The 25993-nt window shown below is 51.6% G+C and overlaps 5 protein-coding genes across 5 annotated transcripts; 1 reads left to right on the plus strand and 4 right to left on the minus strand.

The window, feature by feature from the left end:
* Positions 1–3443: 3443 nt before the first annotated feature.
* On the minus strand, positions 3444–4137 carry ColSpa_12779 (uncharacterized protein; the record flags this gene model as incomplete). Its single annotated transcript, XM_049278991.1, has 2 exons — positions 3444–3902; positions 4060–4137. 2 exons carry the CDS (start codon positions 4135–4137, stop codon positions 3444–3446), a joined length of 537 nt encoding a protein of 178 aa, XP_049134948.1.
* Positions 4138–7923: 3786 nt separating this feature from the next.
* ColSpa_12780 (uncharacterized protein) lies at positions 7924–8523 on the minus strand (the record flags this gene model as incomplete). The annotated part of the gene is made up of 1 exon (XM_049278992.1): positions 7924–8523. The coding sequence occupies one exon, from the start codon at positions 8521–8523 to the stop codon at positions 7924–7926; it is 600 nt and encodes a 199-aa protein (XP_049134949.1).
* A 2349-nt stretch (positions 8524–10872) lies between these two features.
* Positions 10873–12501, minus strand: ColSpa_12781 (baeyer-Villiger monooxygenase; the record flags this gene model as incomplete). Its single annotated transcript, XM_049278993.1, has 1 exon — positions 10873–12501. One exon carries the CDS (start codon positions 12499–12501, stop codon positions 10873–10875), a length of 1629 nt encoding a protein of 542 aa, XP_049134950.1.
* Positions 12502–20405: 7904 nt separating this feature from the next.
* Positions 20406–20954, plus strand: ColSpa_12782 (uncharacterized protein; the record flags this gene model as incomplete). The annotated part of the gene is made up of 1 exon (XM_049278994.1): positions 20406–20954. The coding sequence occupies one exon, from the start codon at positions 20406–20408 to the stop codon at positions 20952–20954; it is 549 nt and encodes a 182-aa protein (XP_049134951.1).
* Positions 20955–24365: 3411 nt separating this feature from the next.
* Positions 24366–24923, minus strand: ColSpa_12783 (uncharacterized protein; the record flags this gene model as incomplete). The annotated part of the gene is made up of 3 exons (XM_049278995.1): positions 24366–24517; positions 24557–24734; positions 24783–24923. The coding sequence occupies 3 exons, from the start codon at positions 24921–24923 to the stop codon at positions 24366–24368; spliced, it is 471 nt and encodes a 156-aa protein (XP_049134952.1).
* Between the last annotated feature and the right edge of the window lie 1070 nt (positions 24924–25993).

Raw genomic sequence — 25993 nt, forward strand, 5'->3', positions numbered from 1 at the left:
AGAGAGCGTGGGCTCCTACTTGAGTAGTCTGTCAAGGAAAAGTTGGTCGCTGTTTTTGAACCGTGACGGCGGCCCGTCGAAGGTGATGGTCTTTTGGCATCGTAGTAGACATGAGTGTCCATTGCGTTACGTTCTAGCACAGTGGGGGGAAGGAACTTGACAGCGCACGAGGAACCTGACCAGGGCATGTTGGACCAGAACAGCTTGTCGGTAGCGTCTCATTTTCCACGTCGGTGTTTCCGTGAACCAGCGGACATGATGTCCAGCCTCTTATGTAGTCGGGTATGATATCGGCAAAAGAGTCATAAAAGGAAATGGCAGGAGAACGAGCAAATCGGAGGGTGCAACAGAGCCTGGCACCAATGACGTTGTTGTCGATGCAAAACGCTCGACAGGTCTAGGTTAGTGAGTGGACAAGACTGAACGGGGCACCGACAATGAACAAGCCAGGAAGTACTACTAGTCAACAGCAAATTTAGGTAGTTTCTGTCATGTCTCTGCCGTTTCGACTCAGTTCCACCCTGCATTGCTCATTCGGATACTCCAGAAACCAACAAGTATTGGCGTTACGGAGAGCAGGCCGATCAACGCGATTTCCTATGGCGGGGTCGAGAACGGCGCGGAGTATCTTTTCGTTGTTGGTTCTAGGCAAAGAACCCTGGAAGTCAGGGTTCGCCTGGAGGATCCTAGGCATGTAAAATATCCTTGGTTGGCCAGGTCGTCCTTGGCTAAGATTTTCATCCACTTAAGAGCTGTCAAATGACAGGCATCGTTTTTGTCCACTCTTCTTATAGTAACCGGTCGGGCCATTCTTGTGGGAATTGCAGCCCTTTGGAAGACATTGCCATCGAGCTGGACCAACAAGTAGATGTGTAATGTTGTTGGTTCAACGGGCCATTGAAAGTGGATGCCAATATGGCTCAAATCCGGTTGCGAATGACAAGGGCCGGGATCAGATTCAAACACGGGCTCTCTGGGGCAGAGGGCGAGCAGTAGTCCCCAATTCAGAGCCGCCGTTCGCACTTATCCTTTCGCGGCAAGATCACCGCCCAAACAGAGTGGCTAGCCAGGCCTCGAGTCATGAGACCGGGAACTTCTCGAAAGGGTTTCCATGCTTGAACCAGGCTTATGTTCGCCCTTGTTCCACTGCCGACTTCCGGTTCATCCTAGGTTGTATACCTCACGTCGGCTTTCAAAAGACACCCCGGGCTTTCCGGCGACGTCGTTTGAATGCTCATATCTTGCTACCAACCACGCAGCGAAGTGAGTACCTGTATGGATGCCTCAGGGTATCTCACATCTAGAGAGACCGTGAAACTGAAACAGAATGTGACTGCCGATATCAAGCTGGATGTCGGGAAAGTACACCCTCGTCGGCAATGAGGTTATGAGTCCGCGATTGTGCCTCGGCGACGGAGTGGATCGCGAGACCCATCGTGCTCAGTCTGGCGGTACCGAAAGGATTCTAAGGTGGTTGCGTGGTCAAACACATCTTTTCGAGCCCGTTGCGACATCACGCCAGTCTCGTCTTTCCGCTGAATGGAAAACCCTGCCGGCCACTTTATATTAATGCAAACATGAGTATCCGTAACCCTACTTTTTTGCCGTCTTCCCTTCCGCAACGCCGGATCAGGGCCGCGAGACAACAGATGCCTTCTGTCCCGATGGCTATAAGTGGCCCCGAGCCGTCTTGGATCTGTGTTGACCATGTCCGCCTCAGACAGCAATCATCTTTGCCCCAACATTGGCTCTGCAACCAAAATGTCGCAATGTTCGTCCCGGCCGGCGCGTCCGCCGGCAAATTATCCGCTATGTCAAAGACAGCCCTCTACCGTAGATGGTTTTGAACAGGCCGACATCTCGTTAGACGCCCGAAGAACCGACCGTCGATGTCTCACCAGTAGCTCGCCGACTACGGATACTCCGTTCACCATCCCGAACATGCAACAGCTCACGTTGCCGTCTGAAACATTTGGAATCGCTGATCTATCGGCACAATACGTTGGAGATCCTACAACCGGGCACTCGAGGCAAGTTACATGGGCCTACCTCACTTCTGCCCGATGACTGACGGGAAACCAGCTACCTGGCGGATCTCGAGGTACCTGATGCACAGCCAGGTTTTTTGCCCGTGTAAGAAATAACTGCAAGAGAGATAGGAAAATACTTATTGACGACAGGGACGATTTCATGGACCGGTTGAGCGCAGTCAGTGGCCAACTAGAACAAGTCATAAAAACAGCAGGACGAGAAATGAGCCACCAGAGGGAGCGGTGAGTCGCCTTGGCTAAGGACGCTTCCAGGATACGTTCTTACTTTGGTAGACTTATACGTCTCGAGGCTCAAGTGAAAAAGATCATGGAGTCTATCAATAGTTCGCTAGGGGGGTCCTTGCCAGGCGGAGGGAGTGTTGGCAATGGGAACAAATGATTGCAGGAGCGCTCGGAAGGATGTCAGAGTAGTTCGTCTCCTCTTTGTCACGCTCTCCGGTATGGTTCCTGAACTCATGTCTCTGATGGCCATCTCTGAGGCGGATGTCGATGAAGATCGCCAGCCCTACTGTATGTGGCATGCTCATCCAGCAGGCAGCAGTTGGCACAGCATGGCCCGAGCTAGCAGCCCATAAACACAAGGCGTATCCTGTACGGCTCGAACTCAGCTTACTCCGATCCTCGTCACTTGGCGTCAAACCAGCAAAGATCCAAACGTTATCCCGATCATCCAGTCTGGGAGGAATATCCAGTTTAGTCTTGTTGACGATCGTCACGTGTTCTTGGATAAAGACTGCTTCTGATGGAAGCATGCTTCAGAGGCCTATGGAGTGAATGTTGATATGTGAAGTGACTCAAGAGTGATCGTGGTGTACATACGCTTGCTAACACTTCAGCTAGCCTGATGGACTTTGTCTTAAGAATGGGTTTATATATGTCCACAGCCACTATTCTTCTTGCAATGCTGTGCTCGTGCATGCCGTGCGGCCACACTGGCATTGATTTTTGTGGTTAACATCAACGGACACGCCGTCAACGGTATTCATCATCTAGCAGCGGTAGCAGCTGCCCTAGAGCATCGTTTTGATAGGAACCCAGTTCATCACACACGTAGTGACCTTGTCACGCTATACGTGTACCACACAATCGGCAAGGCCGTGGCAGGCTTCGATGGACATCGCTTATGTACGTCACATCCACAAACTCCGAGATCAAGGAGGTGCAGGTAAGTGAAATTAATGTTGCTTCATTTATGCTCAACGTCAAAAAACCCAGTGCTGCTATTTTCCTAAGAGAAATGCGTTACGGAAACAGAAAGCCGACGCAAGAACCCGGCCCCTCGAACCTTAATCTCAGGCTGGTCGTATCGCCTTTCGGCGGCTCCTAGGTGTGTGAACGCCTTCCTTTTCTTCCATCGCCCGGGAAAGCTATATCGACCTGGCAATGGCGTAGCTATACCAGCTTACGCCTCTTGTTCGTCACCCCAGTCGCGTCCTCAACAAAAGACTCAGCCTCGTCCGGTCTAGTCATTGTCCCCGAGCGGCCGCCGACAGATCGCCAATAGTTTTCCACAAGTCTGCCGGCAGCTTTACGAATATTCCCTTCTGGCTCCCACGATGTATCAGGAGATCCCACCCAGGCGACCTGCAAGTAGACGTTGCCATCGGGCTTTGTCTCGTGGGACACGACTTTGAAAACATGCCATAGCTCCTTGTCCACCATTGCACTTGCCCGCCCGCCCCACAGACTGTCCCAGTAAGCGAACAAGGCCAGCGGCGCATCAATCTGGAGATCGGTCTCTGGCTCCCAGGTCTCTTCGCCTCCCTCCCAACGGACTCTGAGCTTGAAAAGAGTGGGAGAGGTGGAGTCACGACGATGCCCACGTATCTCCTCAATAACGAAGTAATCGGTCTGCAAGTCAGCTGTGACAGCTGTTGCTACATTTCCAAGAGCGAGTCCACACATCGCACCGGGAGTAACCGTGGCTTTTGTGATACTCTCCTCGGTCTCGTTAGCGACTGTCAACAAATTAGCATCGATATGACGTGCATTAAACAACGTATCATACCTGGCAGTACATCCTCCCGACGATGATGGTAGCTTCAGACTCAGGGGTAGGGCAATTGAATTCCTCTGAACAGTTCATCTCGGCTATCGGAGCGTTGGACGTAGTTGTCAACACATTGAGTTTTTGGGCATATGGGCATGGCTTACCCAGGCCGGAAAGGAGATGAGTGATTTGCATTGTAGGGGAGAATCTGTGTTTCGTGCGTGAGAGTATGGGAAGCGTCATATACAGGGCGTTGGATGCAAACGACAGAAGTAGGCGGCTAGCGATGCTATTTATCGTTTTGAGCAGCTGTCCAACTAGGCCTTCTGCTAACAGGGATCTGGCGCATCCCCAAAAATGGGCTGCTTTTTGGAGCGAAGCTCGGCGTTTGGTGTGGGGGAAGGGGCACGGCCCAATCAGGAACATCGGTTCATTCTCGCGACGGAATTGGTCGTCTTGTGACACTGATTTCCTGCTGAACATAGAATAGCAAAGACACTCATGGCTATGGTGTCAATATCCCGTCTCGCCGCCGCAAAGTGAGCATGGATTGAACACGCGATTCAGTGGCGCAGCCTCCGTGTGTGTCAATTGGCTGAGCTCCGAAGCTCGGCGCCGGTTCTCATCGGCGCCCGGGCTGGTATCTCGGTCAAATGTGGGGCCATCCGTTCCAAGCAGGACCAGTAGGCTTTCCTGATCATGACCAGTTGGCGCACCCCAATTGACCCGACTCTGCCGCAGGGCTTCCTTATCCCCGATACAAGATGTTTGACTTGCGTCGTGACTTTCATTCTTGCATGCGACATTCAGCGCAGTGAATCCCTTGTTGCTGGTATATATATATGACGATTGCCGGACTCATGTCGTTGACAGATCTGACCTTCAGCTGGTTGGTTGTCGCGGAATGTAGAACATGATATGCCGGAGGCTATTGCCTGATAACCATCGTATTTCATGGTTGAGCAAGAGCCTCATCTCCGGTGTCTTCATTGTCGCCGAAGGGAGACCATGTCCTAGACATTGTTGGAGTTCATATGATGGCGAACATGATGCTAGCCGGCAGTACTTTCCGACTACTCAAAGCGCTGTTTGTGAAACATCCTCAGATATGCGACGTTGAACCGCCAGATCTGGATTGATGGATTGCAAACACTCAAACACCCCATCTGTCCATGCTGCAGGACCGGTGGGGTTCAGAAACTCGAAGCTCGTGGGCTTGAACTTGATCTCCCGGCCCCCTTACTGGCGCGCTAGATCGTTCGCGGATACAACTACGCGAGCTGCCATCTTACGAAGCATGGGATGTCCAGGTGCTGAGGCAATCGTCCACTGGGCAAATGTAACGGACGACGTAAGACTTCCCATGGCCTACCATCACGCTGGTCATACTCGGTGCCTATGACCAGGCGGGTGTTGTCTCGCAGATGGGATGGAGTCCATGAGTCAATGGGTTTGAGGGAGATAGTGTTGGTCTCAGTGTAGGCCCCACCTTCGGCTTCGAGCAGAAGATATCGGAGGAAATCAGATCTCAAATCGACGTTGTGTGGGTTGTCGTACACGCGGAAAATGTCGGAGGTATTCCCGAAGCGCCATTTGAGGAACCCGTAGCCTCTCTTGCTGTCTACTAGCGTACAATGATATCTCAGTTCACGTTCTACCGTGGGCCTTCCTTTCAGGCACTAAAGAGTCACCGCGCAGTTTTGTGTGGAGAGAGGAAGTTAACGTACTCTATGTAACCTTTATTGAGTGCCAGCCACGTGCGCGTGTGCTCTAACTCTTTTGTGTATATAGTCCTACTCACCTCTGGATTTGAGCGGCATGATCTGCCAGATACGAGAGGGTATGAGATGCTCTGGTTGCATCGGATGCCACCCAAACTACGCACGCTTAGGAGACCACGAGCTCATCGATCGACTGAGTATCTTACAGGAGCTTGCACCCAAGCAGGCGCCGTCAAACCTGTCGCTTGGTCATCATGCGGTCGGGTGATGGTGGTGAAGAAGATGACAGTAATGAAGATGGTTAGTTGTGAGCATACCGCGACCAGCATCGGACTCTGGTTTTGAAGTTTTGGGATTGGATCTGTCGCAGCTGTTTATGAATCTGCCTGTTGGACAGAAACGTTACAAACGTAGAACCCCTGCCACAACCAGAAATGGCTGTGTTGCAAGAGCTTGGGATCAGGAACCGGACATCCACTTCGGTCGCGACGCCAACGAGCCGCGTGGAACATATTCAAGGAATCGGATACTGTGCTGTTTGCGGCTGTACAGTGTGCAACCGGGTATGGAATCGGCTCCCGCTTTTTCAATATTGGGATAGAATTCATCACCGTGGCTTGTGGGTCCTCTCGCTAACTGGGTGTATGGCGATACACAGAACCGTTTGCTACGTGGTTGACAAAACAACTACAGAAAGCAACAATTGGCTCCTGGCATAATCCAACTCAGAAAGCAGGGCGGTTCCTTGGTGGTTTCTGGTTTTCCCAGAGAACCGGTGTCAGCCTCTAGTGAGTACAGTACTGTACTGCATACTGACCTTCATGTACGATGTCAGAAAATGCAGCCATAACTGGCTGCGCCAAAAGGAACTCTAGATTATGAACCAGAAACTGATTTCGGCCGGAAGTGTACCTTCCTATCCCAATTGTGCGTTGTGTGCGTCTGTTTTCGGAGCTTTATGGGTCGTGAGCTGGTACCTACTCGCTCGCCCTTGTCATCAAGCACCTTGGCTTCATGGCTCGTCTGGGAGAGGATCAATCACTGCAGCCACGTGAACTTCAAGGAGCACATTAGAACATTTCTGCACGTTCAAACATGGCCAGTACAGTACTTCCTACAAGAAAAGCCACATTCTCTTCGAACTGCAACGCCAACCCATCTTTCACTACCCGTCTTTCAAGTCACAATTACGTTTCACTTTCTGGATACACCGACCACCCGTTCACGGATCCAAACAGCATCCACCATGGAAAGACAATCAGTCGACAAAAGCAGCAGCGATGATGACGCATCCATTACCGAGTGGCAAGTGCAACGTATCCAAAGACATAGCGTTGTTCGTGATGCAATCTACTACCACGTGGTTTGGAAACCAACCTGGGAACCCGAAGATAAACTTCAACACATGCTACCCGAAGTCATTGCTTGGAACACTTGCCACGGCTATCCTGAATCCAGAAGAAGACCGTCGAATCAGTTTGACCCCACTCTGGAGCATTGGTCGGGAAGGGTCATCGGGAGAAAAAAGGTGGACGGCCTGGCTTACTACAAGATCCAGTGGGAAACGACCATGGAGCCGGAAGCCAATCTGGAGAATGCAAAAAGCCTCGTGAGGGAATATTGGGATACATTCTACAAAGCCTAGCCAAGTCTGAAGGATGTGTAGTGGCTCGAACCGTTGTGAAGGTAGTAATCGATCACTTCCATGTCGAAGCATGCATAGATGGGACGTTCGCTTTTGACCGCAAAAAACCGTAAGGGAACTCCCATGGCTGTACAGTATTCAAAGATGATGCTTTGATTCGATCTTGAACTGATATGGACACAGCAGGTTCTTACCGTCCGAGATGGTTGAAGTCATTCGGCTGAATCGGACAAGCCTATGAGTGAGTCTTACCCATAGACAGGTGCAGCTGTGAGCTCAAACCGCGCCCTTTTTCGGCACACTCACCAGATCTCTGGCCACCTTCCACAAAATGCCACGACTAGCGCGATTCGATTGCTCAGGGCACTTTGTGTGTATTCTTTGATGCACTTGTGTTCGTTTTTTGGTCCGTCTTGCGATGACCTGTCGCTGTTCTGAATTGCCAAGTTCTTGTTAATTATCACCAAAACCTATGGGACTATCGAGAGGAACTATGGGTGTTTCAAGGTTCTCCAGTCACGTATGACGCACCCGTTTCGAAGCAGCATCTTCCTCTTCCATACGCCTCTTCATCGGGCTTTTGCTCTCGGTCTGTGGCGACTCCCTCGCCTCAGCAGCCCGTCCGGTCGTGTCCTCTGCTGCGGTCATTGCCAACGCCAGCAGCGGAGCGAAAACGTCGTCCCTAATGCTTGCGTTCCCATCGTCGGATGCCTGACCATACGTCTCCTTCAGGGCATCCCCGAACGTTTCGTCCACAAGGCCTGCCTGCAAGTCTACAACGGAGTTGGGTGTCTCCGAGCCTTGTAGCGACATTGAAAACGCCGCCGGCGACACGGTACCGCACGACAGCTCCATGGGAGACATCTCGATAGGAAACATCTCGAGCTCCAAGCGTCTGATACGCTCGTCTTGCGCGTGAATGGTCTGACATTGCGCTTCGATGCGTGCCTTGTCTTGTTGGTTCTCTCGGTAAAGTTGCTGAAGCTGGGCATCTTTCGAGGCGGCATACTCGCGCCAGCGTGAGATGCATATAGTCATCTCGTGTATGATGATTGCGACGAGCCTTGCAGTGAGATTGTCGGCTCTGGCGTTAGGTGTAAGCTGAGGCACGTCCATTTTGATGCAAGTTGGTTTTCAAAGCTCAAATCGATTATCTGGTGTCCTAGACACTGCGTCCTTTTCAAGGAAAGCAATATCATTGGAGCATGTTCACGCGAGCACAAAGCTGATGGTGAGAAGTCGTTGTCATTGCGTAGCCAGAATAAGCTGCGCGTTTTGAAAGACGGTTTCACCGCTAACTAGCCCCGCTCACAGCAGTCCGCCTACGTAGGTGTATTCCGGCAATAGATGGCCTCAAACAATCGAGAGTCACTACTGCACTCCAGAAGAGCACATATGTGGTTTTGCGTTTTCTCCTCATTTGTCCTACTTCTTTGGCAGGCGGAGGTCTTGAGGAAGCAGAGCGTTGAAATGGGGTCAAGTCATCGTAATCCATCCTGTCGCAACGACGCGATGCTTGTGCCGCGGCTTAGCCATTCCCGACTTTAGGTTGTTTTCCTTCAGACTATACACAGCAAGTAAAAAGCTGCCGCTTATCCTCGATGTGGTGAAAGTGCACAGCACGCGTACGTACAGACGTATCAATGGATGACTCCAAGCCACATTTGGATACAGCTACAAACTGCTCAACGAGTGAACTCACAACTCGATATTTTCCGCGTTACAGTACAGAAAGGTACAGTGCATACAGCGAAGGGAAGACAGCAAGAAATCAAACTGCCTGCTTCCATTCAGCCACGGTTAAACATACAGCCAGCCAGTCATATGCAGGTAGGGTGCTCTATAAGGCACCCCGGTGAGTTGGTTGTGATACTACATCACTTGATTTGGAAGGTGTCACGGGGAGCCATCGTCACTTGGTCACATCTTGCCTCGGAAATGCTTCTTCCACCAAGCGTATCGACTTCTTCCTCATCACTTGCTTCATCCAAGCATGCCATTCCTTGTAGGTGTCTTCCCAGTTGTTGGACTTGAGCCTGAGGGTGTGGATTGCCTAAAACCATGCATCTTCCGAGAAAGCCTGCTGCAGCCCATAGCCCGTCACAGCCAAAGGATAGAAAACGACCAATCGCCTTCCGAGAAGTACCTTGCAACTGTCATGCAACTCGTCATAGTTTTTGCGCTCCATCCTCGTTGTGACAACAGTAGTGATCATTGGCTCATTCATGATCAAACCACTCTCGTTCTGGTATCACTCCAGTCTGCCTGACCCGTGTGGCTGTCAAGAGAAGAGTCTGCTATGACTTGATAGTATAAATTCACGGTTGGACACACAGGCTATCACCTCTGAGTTTGTCTCTCTTGCCGTCTTCTTTCAAAACCACGCAGCCCATTGTCCTTTTACCAGCGCACTTCTCTCATTCTACTCGTGCTAACTATATCACTCCCACAAGGTTGACATACTGCAATGACCGGCCTCCGCTACAAGAACTCGACGACTGCTCCTTGGGTCGATCGGGTCACAGCAACCGTTGGAGTGGTCGCCTCCTGGTTGAAGACTTTACGTGCGTCGAGACCATTGTTCTGTCAGATCGAAAGCATTCTGATCTTTACCACAGTTACCCCACTCAAGAAAGTCACAAAAGGCTTCAAGGCTGCTAATAACAGCCCCAAAGTAAGTGGTAACACTTTACCTTTTGCCATCGGTTCAGGTTTGACAAAGGTCAGGATGTCCCTCCGCAGGAACCCCCCTGGTGGGAACTCAATGGTCCGGCGCCTCCAGGGCTTACCCCTCATGGTACACGTCAGAACTTTCGCTGAAGGAAATATGTCTTCTGTGGCATCCTTGACTAGGACGTCGACTCCTTGTTGTATACAAACTTAACGTATCAGTTATCACGTCCAGTATACGACTGGCAGCGAACATGGAAGACAGTTGATTCGCTTCTCGCGTGGCTTGGCGGCTCGTCACTTATCGATACATGCTAAGACTTCCAAAGACCTTCGATCATTGCTTCTCCCTCAACTTTTCTCACCATTGTACGAGCACCATCGGGATACAGGGTGACGCCGGTGGACTGCGAGTTCTGCGGGGAGACGTGCGTAGAAACCTGGCCATTTCTATGGCTGCGGCTGTCTCATGCCAGTGTCCTTTCGGGGAATGTCAATTTGAGGAGAGGAAAGCCGCGGAAGGTAAACGAAGTGAGTCTGTAAGATATTTGACGCATACTTGGCGCAAAGGCTGTATGGAAGAAAAAGCGTTACAGAGGGGTGAGGGGAATGAAAGGTTGGTTGACCACAACCCGTCTCAAACCCCTTGATCGTCGGATTCACTGCGGGACTCATCGAGATCTCACAACGTCACATGTGAAGAGTAGACGGTAGACATTAAAAAGTGCCCATTACGGCGAACTCAAGCTTCCCACGCCTTCCAGACCAGACCGCGAAACCGAAACCCAACCCTGGCTACCAGGATACGACAAAACTTGCCCAGTCATCTAGCGAACGACTACACAGATGTCTCCATTGCTGAACCCCACCTAGAAAGACAAGCGGCTCAATGTTCTTGTGCGGGATGTTCGCGCCAGTCCACCACGCAGTGCTGTCGCGAAAAAGAGTCGACTCGAAGGCATCCATTACAAGACTTTTCCACGAGCGGCAAGACTCTTCCGATGGCTCGATCGAACGCAGGCCGTCTTCGCGCATCCGCTCCAGGAGGCTTACCACCCAGTCAACCTGAAGCTCGATGAAGGGCGGTGCGTTGGTCTGCGTTGTCGGTCCTTGTGGTCCGTACAGCATGAATGCGTTTGGCATATTGGGAACCATCATGCCAAGATACGTGCTGATGCCGCTCTTCCAAGCGTCCCGTAGCCGGACGCCGTGCTTGTCGTGAATGTTCATGTCAAGCAGGCTACCCGTCAAAGAGTCGTAGCCGGTGGCCATGATGACGATGTCCATATCGTGGTGTGTGATGGCGTCCGTGGTCTTGGTAACAATCCCCTGCCTGTCGAAAGACTGAATCGGTGTCTTCTTGAGATCGATCAGTTTGACATTCGGTCGATCCAGCATCTCATAGTAGTCCATCTCAAGATTGACGCGTGTCGCTCCGAACCATTCGAACTGATCCAGAGGCGCGACGATGTCCCTCTTCTCGGGATCCGTCATCCGGCTTCTCGTTTTGCGGACCCAGAAGTCGTACAAGCATGCGTTGGCCGTCTTGTCGAACGCGATGTCGCGATAGTTCGACTTCGTGAGACCGAGGCCACCCCTATTCCACAGTCGCTCAAACAGGGCCGCCCGTTCTGCTTCAGTCGTGCAGCGTAGCAAATCCGTATTGTGATTGTAGGGCAGCGCCGAAGACGAGCCGAACTTGGCCTCGGTAAATATGGCGTCGTAGTAGTTTTTCATCTCTTCCGACTCTCGGTTCGACAGCTGTCTTTGGTGCATGGGGATCGCGATGCAGGGGTTCCGAACGAAGACTGTGAGTTGGCAGTCCACTTTAGCAAGCTCCTGTACGATCTGCAGACCGGACGCTCCCTGCCCGATGACGCCAATCTTCTTGCCCGTAAGCTGGAGATCGCTGGGCCATGCGGACGGATGGATGACGGGCCCACCGAACATGTCCTGGTTTGGAAAACGAGGCATGTACGGTTTGTTCATCGGGCCGCATGCGAAGATTGCGTACTTGGAGGTCGCGCACAGACCCTTTGTCGTGCGAAAATGCCAGCGTCTGCCCGCGGGGTCGTACTTGACCTCGTCCACTCGGGCGTCGAAAATCGTATCCTTGCGCAAGCCGAGAGTGGCATCGACGTGATGAAAATATCTGCGGATTTCTTCGTGCCCGGGAAACCGCTCGGTAAAGTGGAAGTCGGACCAGACTTCGGACAGGCTGAACTGGTAGGAGGGCGTGTCGGAATCGACCCTGGCTCCGGGATACCGATTGAAGTGCCAAACGCCCCCAAAGTCGTTTCCACGTTCAAGAATCTTGGCCGAGTACCCCGCCTGTCGAATCTTGAACAGTGAATAACAACCGCTGAAGCCTGCGCCGACAATGATGGCGTCTGTTTCAAGCGTGTCTGCCCTAGTTTTTTCCATTGCAATGAGGAAGCGAGAAATATGGGGTGGCCGATTGCTGTGGTCGCAGGTATCCGAAGCAGTGATAAAAGTTGCATGGGTGTGAACGAACAGTAGTAGGATCTGTAGATTAAATCTGCTTCACTTGACTTTTTTATTTCGTGCCTTTATATACGTGACTTGGTGTATGAACAGCCATGATGTCGTGTGTCACCAACGAAAGCGGCTTCTGGCTCTTTCGTACCGAGCATTCATGGCAAGGCATCCCGTGGGATGTCGCAAGAGAACGGCGGTGGACCCAAGTAGAAGCAGCGACATGCCATTTCGGACCATCACAGGGCTCGCAGCAAGTTGTTGTTGGCCGTATCCCGCCGCTGCGGCAGGAGCAGTCTCCGGCGCATCGGTTTCTGGCGCATCAGTTTCCGGCGCATCAGTTCACTTGCTGCCTCCCGTGCACAAACGTCAGTGCTCGAAGACCCCTACCAACCCAGGAATGATGGGATGCATGGTTGGGCGAAGCCTGGAAAGGGCCAGATCTCAAGCGTCGGAACTGGCGCTAAGAGGGCCTGTTTTCTCGGGTACTGGCGTCATGCCCCCCGATAGGCAAAGGTTGGGGCCAAAACAGCGCCAATCTCGGCGCAAGAGGGACGGACATTCTAGAACTCTTCGTAAAAGTGGAGACCCGGTATCTACTGCTGCGAATGCTAATACCGACAAGCAATCAGACACTCGCGAAATTTGGCGCTGCAGCTTTGTGAAGTGCGTGCAATGTCTCTATGGTAAAAATCGTCGGCACCTTGTCGGCCGGCGGATGGCTTGCCTGCCTCGCCGCAAAAATCACAATAGGCTTCCCTACCTACAACACACATCGATCCTTATTGATCAATTGCGCGAGACTGGCGTTCTTTGCATCAGGCGTTGTGCTTGGCCAAAAGCCGTGGTTTCGTCAAAGGCAAGCTCCGTAGGCGGTCAGCAGTTTGACTGCTTCTTCGCTGTTGTTCCGATAGGCAAAGAACAGCGGACGCTGTCCCCACTCCCCTGGGATGTTTGGGCCAGCCCCGTGCTGAAGCAGAAGCTCGGCGCAGGCGAGGTTGTTGTATAGAATTGCAACCCCAAGGGGCGTGTGCATGAACGGTTCCGCCGGGGCTCCGTCGGTCATGCAATACCCGTCATTTTGCGAATCGATCATGGATAGACAACAGGACTTCACTGACGACCCGAAACCGTCTGGCCCAATGTCGAAGAGCCGCTGGAGGATGTCGTAACCCTCGGTTTCCGCAGACAAGTTCGGCAACCCAAAATCGCCTGCCAGGGTATGCAGGATCGTGTCTCCGATAGAGTCTCGTAGAAATAGGTTCGTAGAACTCGTGAGGGCATGCTGTAACGCTTGCGTCTTCCGCCCACAATCGAGCTGATGCTGGTGCCAAGCATCCGTTGACACCTCCCGTCTGAACAAGCGCTCTGGCGTACGCACTAGAACATGGAAGATGAAATCGTTCTGCTAGGTATGTCAGAGTACATCCAGTGATGGGTCCTTGCAAGTGGTACCAAATCTGTCCTATCGGCTTCTTGTTGTTCTTGATACCCATGCCAATCTCCCGATGAGGCAAGTGTCAAGTCGGTAGTCTCACTGCTGCCGTCGAGGGCTCTCCAAGCCGAGGGAGACTCGGATGGATCTGGATATTCGTATTCCAGGTAAGAGAGCTCGTCCGTTGGCACATCCCGTGTTGGTGTGACACCCCGCTCGGCGAGACTGTTGCCGCTGGAAGATGGCGTGTTCACGCCGGACGACCATGAATCAGAAGAGACAGTCGTCTCTTCAAAGTCCAAAGAATACGGATTGGAATCGATCAGCAAGTCCAATGAGTGTTGGTCCAGATGCTCCATTGCGTTAGGCGAAGCTGTCGTCCAGCTACGGGCGAAACGAATAGTCTTGACAAGACAACCTGTCAATGAAGTACGTTCCTGATGCTGGAGCAGAGCGAGAGAGCGTTTCATCATGACAGCATGATGTTTAAAAGTGTGTCCGTCGTCGAAGCGTTTATTCAGAAAGCAGCAAATGGCTCTCATATCCAGGGAGTCTCTCCAAAAGGACCTCTCACCCCATCAACCACCATCGGAAAACGCCACAACGCAATTCGCGTCCGGCAACGGAATTTGCGCGCTATACTGTACAGGACCTATCCTAAACCGGCTATCTTGTGGACCCCAAAAGCTTGTTTTGGCCCTGTTTGGCACACCCAGTCAGACTGGCAACAGTGCAGCCATGCAGTGAGAAGGATCGAAGCCAAACTTCGGGTAGTGTTATAAGTACATCCGTTCCACATCAAAACCGTCATAGCAAAGTATACTTGGAAAAGACTCGAAACATTCTGAACCAGAAAATCAGTGACGACCTTTGACGCTGACATCACTATTTCGTGGTGTGTATTGAACATCGCTATTTACGAAACGCATGACCTGCGTGAAGATGCACGACTCTGCGCCGAAGAGTGAGTTTTGATCGCAGCCCAAGCCCTCGTCAGGTTCATGGCAATAACCCCCGAAGCCGAACTGGACCCATGCGACAGATCAGCCAGCCTGGAATCGCCGCCTTCCGCCCGAAACGAGAAAGGAAAACCTCCAGGGCTACGACTACATGGCCCACGGTACGTGTCTGGCGTTACAGTTTCCATAGAATGAGGGACTGACTGCTTGCCAGCCGTCAGAGCCTGAGGAAAAGTGGCCGTCGCAATGTCATTCAGTGTGAATCAATCACACCCGGCGCTACGCTCGGCTGGGTGACGAATGGTAGACTTGTCATGGAATTCGTCAATGGTAGGATGGCGTACTATTTTGTGGCCGACGATGGTCGTATGATAGGTGTCTATCCTGGCGTTTGGAGTTGTCCACCTGTGTTTCAGTGGTCGCCGAATTGAAGGTCCGCGAGCCATCGATGTAGACCGTGATTACTACAGTACAAAGCTGTTATGATGTCACTCATGCTGTCACTCATGCTGCCACTCATGTCAAAAGCATCATCACGTCTGGCTGTTTAAGCGGCATGTCATAGATAAAGAAGAACAAGGCTATACTGTAGACAAAATACGAAAGCCGATGCTGTCCGCCTTCGAATCGTCACCCGCTTAGCACAATTTTGACTAGTGCACAAGTTACACGGATGCATGGTAGACTATATCAGCTCCCTGGTGGCCCCCGTTTTGTCGACTGACACTATGCATCCGTGATAGCGATGAAGCTGATCGAAAGAACGGCCGAGAGCTTTCGCGGTGTTTCACTCGCTCCGCCAATCCCGCGTCTACTCTGACCTTCGAAAGATTGACCCAGATCCCCTCGTCACCTCCAAGTTTCTAAGGCATACTGTTAGGCCTGACGCCGACGACGTAGCCACTGGGGAAAACTTGCTCTCCGGGCGAAACGGCGACCTCGGATCGTTTCTGACGCTGCTAGCCACAAAGCTGTTCGCTTCTTCCAGCCTGAGTTGGAACGCAGCGGTGCTGTGCAGGTTCCGTGGTTGTGCTGCTGAGGAAAAATGGTTTGTCGCACCAGGGGAGAACAAAAGGTCCTCGTAAACGTCAGCCATTGTTCGCCCGAAGTGGAAAGCAAGTGGCTCTTGCGGAAATAATGGTGTCATTTTTGATGTTGCAAGCTCACGATGGCGAAGGGGTCAATATCTCACGACATAAGGGTCGTATATAACAGCATGCCAAAATGAGCCACATCTGGCAGCGCTCTCATCGCCTTCAAATTTTCGAGACAAACGGAAACGTGCTTTTGTGCACCACGAATACAGTCGTAGGTTCAGAGCCATTTTCGGCTTTGGGAAATGAAATACCATATATAACAGGTGAGTTGAAGGATTACTTTCCAGCCTCACTTGTGTGTTGAACCAAATCGGATTCCGTTGCAATGGAGATCTGGGCGGTTGCCAATGTGTACACTGCTGCTGCTCCAAGAGTCAGTACCTCCCAACCGCCGTCAGAAACAGTAGCTGAGCTTCCTCGAATATGCACGTGGGCCACCGAGGGCGATACGTCCACCACGACGGCAGCACATACAACCGCACTACCCAACACCTTGGTATCAAGCCATCGGTTCTGGAATGCTAGTTTCGACCACGAAACATCAAACGCTAGCGCAATTACCAGTTTTACGACGATGACGACGTCGACGATGACGACGTCGACGACGACGACATCTGGTGGCAACGTTGAACCCTCTTGGATATACCACAAACCAACAGTGCACACCACCGCGACTATCCCCGTCAGCGCAACCGCTTCGCATGGCGCCAGCTGTAGTCACTTTGCAATCTTTGTTGCTTTCTTTCTGAGCATCTCGCTTTGGGACCGTCTTCATTAGACCAACCTTGCTCCTCCTGGTGGCCGGGACACGACGATCGGGCGATGCGGGGCGGCGCTGATGAGAAATGAAAGCACGGGTGAGACCTGGTTTACGTCCACTGCTGGATTTTCTATTTAGAGAAAGTGGTCGACGTTGTTTAATGGAGCACGTATCATGACTTTGCCGCAACAAAGGACTTGGAACTCTTGCTTTGAGGGCCCAACAGGATATCTGTGTCATATCTGTTTTGTATGGAATCTATGTCAGAAAAAGATGACGCTTTCAAGATTCGACTTTCCAAAGCCTCACTTGCTTCTTTGCTAGCTTCTCTTAATCACTCAGATAGGCTCCTTCAATTATGAAAAGATACCACAACGGTAACACAACAAGCCACACGCGGATAGGAGACAATGCACCACGCCAACCAAACATACAGACGAACCAACCAGATAACACATGTCAAAGGTAGTTCACAAAGCGGTCCCCAGAGACGTTACCAGCCTATTTGCACGTGTGATGAAGAATTGAATGATTGATGATTACAATTTCCTAGAAAGAATCGCTACCGACATTTTGATCGAAAGTTCCCTCACTCTAGCAACTTGATTTACCTGCGGATGGTCCACTGATATCGGTATTGACGTTCTCTTTATTTCTGTGCTTTTGCACCTTTGCCTATCTTATACTGCATGGTGTTAGACCAGACAAGTTGTAAGGCTTTTGACAGGACTAACCTTGTCTTCTGTTATCTAGGCTTTGGACGGGGTGGCGGCTTTGGAACGCCAGTGGTATCATATGCTCCGCGTCCTTCGTCTTTGTTCTCGATATCAATGCCGGCGATAGACATGTTTCTTACTGGGTGATGCTCCGTTCCGCTGTTGGTGTTGATGATCGTTCTGCGAGGCCTCACGTCGATCGGTTCGTGGGCTTCATATATGTGTTCCTTTTCACTAGTTATTCCACGCACACATAATAATTTACAAGGGTACCTATGTGGAATCGACTGAATCCCTGTGACAAGAGTTGACAATCCCGGTACCAAACGCCCCCCTGCAAACTCCGGACCATTCACCCCATACATTAGATGGACCAGCTTGCACAGCGTTTCGACTGGCAAGTGTGATCTTCTGGAATAGGTTCAAGTGGTCTTCCTGTACTTCGGAGCGCTGAAGAGCTCGTTTCCACAGCCACCATGTATGTCAAAGGCGTGATGATTTATTGGCGTCACAGTCGTCCAGCTTGCCACTTCAACTTGCTGGGTTTTCTCCCGACGAATCAACTTTGCCTCAGGTGTGGGTTGGCGAAAGCGGTTGACAGGTTTCTGGCCATGTAGCAAGGCCTGGACTAGGTTGAAATTGAGAGCAATCTTGGATCCCCACGACCGGCGGGCGCTGTTCTTAGTGACTTGGTTCTCAGGCAAAGCTCGTGCAACAAGCGCTGTGAACCAAGTCGCAAATCAGCACACTATCCATCTGCCCTCGTAAGGAACATTGGTGGAACCGGGTCTGGAACACACTGAGAGTGAATGTACGTTGCTGGCGCTGCACTACGGTATCGCGGGGGCAACAGGGGATTCGGCCAAAGCCGAGCAACGTCTTCGCTACCATCTTTATTCTCGTCGTTACTATCGTGTCATGGAAACTTGTTCACGTCGGTCTCCAGTCTCTGATAGAGAGAGGCAGGACGTCGAGGTCGCTAACGCCAGACCTGTAAACAGTCGCGCCCTAGATTATGTAAGACCTGAACCTCAGTTCTTGCTCAGGGGGTATGACGATCATCGGATGTACCGTAGATACAGGGCTGGTGCGCCCAACTGATGTTCCCTCTCTCCTTGAGCTGTCTCTTATCATTCTTTGGCATGAGTCAACAGCCTAGAGCCACGTGCTAGCGTGGTCTTATTGTGCCCTCCGAAATGCAAACCGTTTCAAGTATTCCGATAAGCCATCGTCTCCTACGCCGAGAGTCGTGCAGCTCTATCATAACAGAGTCTCCGATGGGCCTGTGTCGTTTCGGAGTTGTACTTCTCCATGTGCCTCGTGGACGAGCTTCCTCACCATCCCTTCGGCAATATCGAGCTCGAACTTGTGAATCCCTATTCATTATTGATCAGGTTAATTGGGCTCATCAGAGGGGTGACATAAGCGGGTTGATATAACGATGGAAATTTGGAAATGGTTGTTTGCAGGCGAATGGGAACTGCTTGCAATTCAGTCATCATCCGTAAGACCACTCGAAGCCTGTCCCATGGGCCAACACATCCGGAAGAATGCGATGGGGTCGCGTTCATCGCGTCGCCTTGCGTAAGCAGAAATGGTTCAGTGACAACCCGAGTAACGAGGCCAATCGAGTGGCCAGCCTCAACATGCAATAGGCCGGAGCAATTGTGGCTGAGATATCTCTACCAGCTTTTGGCATCCGCGCTTCGGTGCTGCATACCGTATCTTCGCTCCCGATGATCTGTTACAATGTAATTGAGTCCAATACCGGATTCTAGTTGTTTACTTAGAAATTTCTCCACCACAGCCACTTGTGGCTGTTCTTGCTGAAAAGGTACGCGAAATTCAGCATGCAAGACAAACGGCTGCGGTGAAGTGATTTCCAGAAGGCAGGAATCGGAAACCGAGTGAGAAGCCGCTTTCAGCCGTTTGGCTTGCGGTTGGCAGAGCAAAAATCGGCTCAACATCAACGAAGCGCTGCGACGTACGAGCTGCAAGGGAAACAAACCGGTGATGAGAGCTCAAACCGGCTCGCATCACGCCGTACCACAGGGCTCGTAATGGCTTTCGCCCGAGAGAAGTCATATTTGAGGGCGATGTAGTCACATCACGGCATGTAGTCTCGGCCGACACTGTGATGGATTAGATCACATTCGTATGTACAGTAGCTAGATTCTGTCAGAAATTCTCAAAGTCGCGAAGCCATGGCCCCTGTGGCGTCGGACGAGATCGTCTTCACATACGACAAAAAGGCGAAAGAGAAGGTCCGAAAATGCGGGGGAAGCGCGAAACGCAAAGCCGTGCAGCTGGGCCTGGGGGCCCAGGTTTTTTCGGCCGTCGTCCATTTCAATCCAACCTATGGAAAATTAGACGGGGCTGTCTACGTCCCGCAAGGCCAAAGTATTCCTGACGTGAACCGGTTTGTAAGTCTTGGCAACAGAGAAGTCTTTTGGGGTTCGGACGGTTTGAACTGACGTAAGTCTGGACCAGCTAGCGGAACTCGCCAACGGCATGCAAGGAATTGGAGGCCAACGTCGGGTCACACGCCGTCGACGGGGCGAGACCACCCCCAAGCCCAGTCAAACTACGGTGGAGGCAGGCGACAACAAAGTGGGGCAGCTTACAGACAGTGCAACAGAAGAGAGCGTTGCCAGCGCAGCCGAAGCCGCAGAAGCGAATGAAGTCGTGACTGAAGACTCGGATGCTCCTCATGAGATCGAGGCCAATGACAATGGTGTCGCTGATATTTGCGGCATCGCGTCGGACACCCAACAAGGCGACGCCCGTTTGGAAGAAGATCACACGAACCCAGCACAACATGAGATACCCACAGAAACAGCGCCGTTCAGCGAAAACCGCGACGACATGACGGAGGACATCGCCGTGGTCGACACCGACACGGCGGCTCAGACTAACGCGGGCAAGGAGGACTCCTTCATCGGGTTCCTTGAGGTTGGCATGCATGATCTGTTTGAGATGGAAGCCGAGACGACCAGTCGCTTTGATCCCTCTGGACCAGTCGACGACAGCCGGCAGGAAGAACAGCCAAACACCACCATGCCTGATTGGGAAAGTGGGGAGGTGGAGAAGACGAGAGGCGACGCGGTGATGGAAAATACAGCGGAAAGCAACGAGGAAGCCCCTGGCCGAGAGACGAAAACCCAGAAGACGCCAACTGCTGCTGTTGCGCCCGTTTTTCGGATTGCAAAGAACACCAAAAAGATTCACCGCTTCTTTTGGCAAGTGTCCAAGCAGATTCGACTTGCAAGACGGCAGGGAGAGTTTGAGATCGGGCATGTCCGCCAAATCCGGCTAGGTGTCAAAGCAGTCAGGGAAGTCCGAGCAACGGTTCAGAGTCGAGGAAACCGAAATGCGAGGCCGGCTTGTGGTGGCAGAAACCCACCGCGACTATGAGTTGGTAGGAAAACAAGTAGCCACTAAGCAAAGAGGAGCAGTCCATATATACAGCAACCGCCTTCGCTGGTCCAACGTTGACTTGGTGTCAGAGCGAGAGGATGTTGACATTCTCAACTGACTTAATTGAGCAACGACTACAAGGGGACGACGAGGGTGACAGCGGCAAGCGACAGAGAATGTTTCAAATCTTCCAGCAAGTACGTACACCTGCGACCATGGCTTACCAGACATGGTCGCCAGTGTTAATTACCGCCGCGTCAAATGCGGACTTCGTAATTACCTTGAGACACCCGCGACAGCATGCCCATGCGTGCCGCGTGCCGCGGACAGCGAACATGGCCGCCACGGAGGCTCTCCCGAGGGCCAGGACGGGGCTCATAACTTCGCCCGAGTCCGTTGACAAAGGACCGGACATTCAACACATGGGAAGTTGATACCGCTGCGGCGACCTGGGGGCGCCGCTAATTATGGATCATCGCCACACATCTTCGCCGTTCATGCCACGGTGAGGCCAGGGTGGCGGACCATGGTCAGCTGAAGTGACGGCCTGGAGGGCGTGGTCGATGGACGTGATGTTGTTCAACCCATCCTGTTGGCTGTGAGAGCGCCGCTAGGTGTTCTGTATACTGAGCGTTTTCCGACACCACGTGCGAAACTCATTGCTCCCATGCGTTGGCCAGTGCCAAGCCAGCGCGAACCACTGATGCATGATTGCAACCTTAATCTCTCGAGTGCTCATTAGGAGGCGATTGGCAGACAGGCTCCGCGGAACCTGACTTCACGGCAGAAGTGGCCATTTGGGCAAGTTTTTGAGATATAACGCGAAGTCACCGGCTACTTCGTGACCGCCAATCGGAGCGTGAGTGTTACTCCTGGCGAGTGCAACTTGTAAACTTCTAAGGCATCGGTATCCCGAGCTCTAGGCCGGCAACATTGGCAGTGAGCGGTGAGCCTTCCTCGTCTCCGAGTCTTGCATGGCATTCCATAACCCAGTTCGTTGTCTCGGCGAAGATACGATCGGCTCTTTGGCTGTGTTCGAGCTACAGCATCTGCAGTGGCGATTCGCCTGGTTAACATTCATCGCGCATTATTGGGAAATCCTTCGTGGCCGAACCAGGCGCACGCCTGCCGGCCGTTTGTATTGAGAGTACATTCAATTTATGTGGATTGATGTAAACCCATCTGGGAAAACATCGGACAGGAAGCGAGCTGGGCACACGCCGCATGTGCCGGGTGATTCGTTCCCGGACCGCACACACACACACACAGAGACACACAGAAATTTTTGATTACGCCCAGCGACGATGTCGGAAGGGCAATTTAAGCTGATTACAAGTGATGTCTCCTTTTCCTGCTTACTCCACCTTATCTGCCTTCTCGTTGCGGATTTCCGTGCTTTAGTTGTCGATGTGAGGCAGGCGCTCCCACCTCGTGTAGGCGCAAGTTGGGTTCCTCTAGTCTGTTCTCTGATGTTTCTTTGGAGGTCTGCTCCCTGCTTGCCCCTGGCTTGGAACATCCATTTTTGACCCACATATCCAAATCTTGAGAAAGAGCAGCTACATTTGGCTGTACGTAAAAGCGGCCCCATCTACAGGCCACAGATATTGTCGTACATATTATCTTGAAGCGGCCAAAGAGCAAGAAATGGACGAGCACCATGATGGTGGATTATCAACAGTACAAAGCAGTAGTTAAATAAGGTTGCGCAATCGGCGCATACGTGTAGTCATGAGGTTCATCATCTTTCCTCAGATGCTCCTTATCTTAGGGTGCACATTCTAAATTTCAAACTAAACCGGCAACCTTCCGAGTAATGACTTCCCCAATAGAGACCAAGAACCACGTCTCATCCCATGGCAAGTGCTCCACTATGAGTGTTTCCAGTCCGTCTGATTGCTAACTCGACGCAGAGATTGCAGAGAGTGACCGTCTGAAGAGTCTGTACCCAACCATCATCCTCGCATCTGCCGTTTCTGGCAGCGCTACCATGATTATGTTGCTTGGTAGATCGGAAACAACCGCCTCGGTTTTGAACAATGTCTCAACATGCCTCCTCGTCAGCTCAGTCATCACGGCAGTCTTTACAGCAATGATCACAATCATGCTTTCGTTCGAGTTCCAGAGCAGCCACAAGCCCACCCGTATGCGTCGAGCAATGGCATGGGTGCCGATCTTCTTTCTCGACTTTATGTTATTCGAGTTGGTTATTGGCCTAGTTTTTTGGTTTACAGCCGGACATGCCTGGCAGTATGCTGCTCTTCTCGGCCTAGTATCCGGATCACTTTTCATGGTAACGGCAGCTGTAGCTGTGTGGATGACGGTAAAGGCCAGCCCGTTGGGTTGCCTGGGGTAACGATTGTAGACAGAGTCTGAGGTTTGACTCTGTCAATTGTTCGATCAGGGACCTCAACTACCTATCGAACCATCTGATAAAGGACAGCATGCAGCATTGGCCAGAATTGTATTATGCAGTACTACAGACCCCACTAAGAAGCAGATAAGACCTTCTCGTTGAAATTTTCCGCCAGTGCATTTTGATGCCTAACCGCAGTGGATATAGTAGACCGAAAACGCGAAATTTGTCGTCGTTGGTGGGCGGCCATGCTGAGGCATCAGCGCGCCCTGTGAACTCATCAGAAACTTATAGCACCTGCTCTTTCCACTCGCTTACTACTCCTTCTCTGCAAGCCCTACTTTGGTCTGGTTCCTCACAGCATTTTGATTATAGACAATGTGAACAAAGTATTCTCCCCGAGACAGTGTCGGTGGCGTGGCGGCCAGTGGCTTGCAATTTATCAACTGCCGTGTCGGTGGCGAGGAAAACTACGAAGATCTTCCATCGCAAGATCAAGCAATGCAGTTTTCACGACTTTAGCCTATATGCGGCTTTTCATACCTCTCAGCAGGACGCTTTCAGAATTGGAATTCCTCTCCGTATTGGCGCACCTGCAGAGAAGGAAGCGTTAAGCCGGACGAAGGCCAATTCCTTAAACGCCGATACTAGGGCTATAGCGGTACAAGCAGGAGCGGGTGAAGACATGCAGCACATAAGCAGTAGATATTCCTTTATTAAGACTATGTCAGAGAACAAGAATACTCTACGCAGCTACTTGCAGAAAAGAAATCAAGGTTGGAAGCAACTATCAATATATGAATTAGGATACACGTATCGTCATAGGAGACTTGTGGCAAACGTCCTGTTTTCAAGCGTGCCTTTGCAGAAAGATTCCTGTGCAATAGCAAGTCGCCGCTCTAGATCGCATAATGTTGCCATGGTCCGAGCTTTCCACTCCTTCAATTCCTCCTCTTCGTCATCCAATATCTTCTGGATATGCCTACTCCGTTCCTCTCTTCGTTTCTTCATCAGTCTCCGATTATGATACTCGCTTGTTAAGAACTTTCTTCTTTTTATACGGCCTTCATGATTCTCCAACCGACTGGTAGGAGCCACAAGGCAACTTTTTCCTTTACCACATCTGTAAGGACACATCTTTGCGAGTTCTGGCCCAAGGGGTTGAAGACATTCGTTGTGAAATACGTGACCTTGGAACCAAGTAAGCCTGCAGAACCTTGGTGTCGAGTAACGGGATTAGACTTACCGCACGAAATGGCTTGTAGAGGCTTGTGTAGGCTATCTTCTTGGCAAATGGCGCAGGCCAACTCGTAGATCTTTCGGACCTGCTGACCTCCATGGCGCGAGTGGTTTTGTTTAGAACAGTACACTTCGACGGTCCCGTTGTATTCTCGGTAGTTGTTGCAGCATGTCGGACAAATGACCTGAGCATGTGTTTAGTCAAGCCTTGATTCCGGGCGTGGGGAACAAACGCATGAACAACCAGAAAGCAAGATATTCTCTTGGAGGGTTGCATAACACCAAGAGCAAAAGTATGAAAGCTCCTCGCCCTCGACCTCGATCTCGACCCCGACCTCGTCCTCGCTTTCGTTGGTAAGGTCAATGACAGTCATCTTCGAGTTCGGGTTAATGCTGTGAATGATAGAGAAAGAAGAGAAACGCATGAAGTTGTGTGGCGGGTTTTGGCTTTCTTATAGATCTGGAGATTCCCCGCCGCTTAGCACAACATCTATGCCGTTCCATCCCTACCGCTTAGCTCAGTGATTACGCCTATTAGGGACCAAACCGTCTTGGTTTGTACCCCGTTAGTCCTGAGACGCGATCGGACGCATGCTCCAGGCCCTGTCGCCGTTGATGCACGATGAGCAAGCAGATGAGCGCGCTGCTGAACATCGTATCAAACGCCACTCCAAGGCTCTGCCCTGATACAATGTCTTTCATAGGCTAATAGATGCAAGCATGGTCGCTTATGGCAACATGGTACTACGTGGACAACTAGCCGTGCCGGGTTGTCATGAAGGCGGCCTCCCCTCAGCTCGGCGCTCATGTTGAGACACTGCTAGAATGACCCCGGTGAAAGCCGGTTCTGGATGATAACGGGATGACTGCATTACCAACTTGGCACTCATCTATACCAACACCGTGAGCCACGCAACACGTTTGGGACACATTATCGGCACTGAGTCATTCTACAACCCCCCGGGCTCTGCTACCATGGCTTCGATACAGATGACTCGCTCTATGACAGTAGGAACCACCATATTCAAAATCGTGTCCCTGGTCGTTCCCTCGTCTCATCTTTCGCAGCCATTCCGTATTCCTTAAGTAGGAGAACAGACCGGAGATAATCAGCCCGCTGTGTGGGTTTCCTCTTGCATGCAGCTTTATCATTTTGAAGACCTCAATCCTTGTCAAACTGATGGTTTGCTTGAGCATCTCCGTTACAAGACGAACGAATGCCCGTGGCAACTCTCGAAGAAACAAGGAAGCAGTAGAATCACTGCTTTTGAGCGGCGCGTGGAAGCAGTGAGCATACAAAGCTTGGAGTACGGTTAGAAGCTTAGGCTCTCTTGTCAGCACAGTGACCAACCCCCGATAATTGGTGGCCTCGGCCAGGCGTAGTGTCGTGGCTACGACTCTCCGCGAAACTGCCACTTCCAGCTGTGCACCGTGTCGTAGCAAC

Source organism: Colletotrichum spaethianum, assembly GCF_022836535.1.
Source record: "Colletotrichum spaethianum MAFF 239500 DNA, contig73, whole genome shotgun sequence".
NCBI classification, from domain to species: Eukaryota; Fungi; Ascomycota; class Sordariomycetes; order Glomerellales; family Glomerellaceae; genus Colletotrichum; species Colletotrichum spaethianum.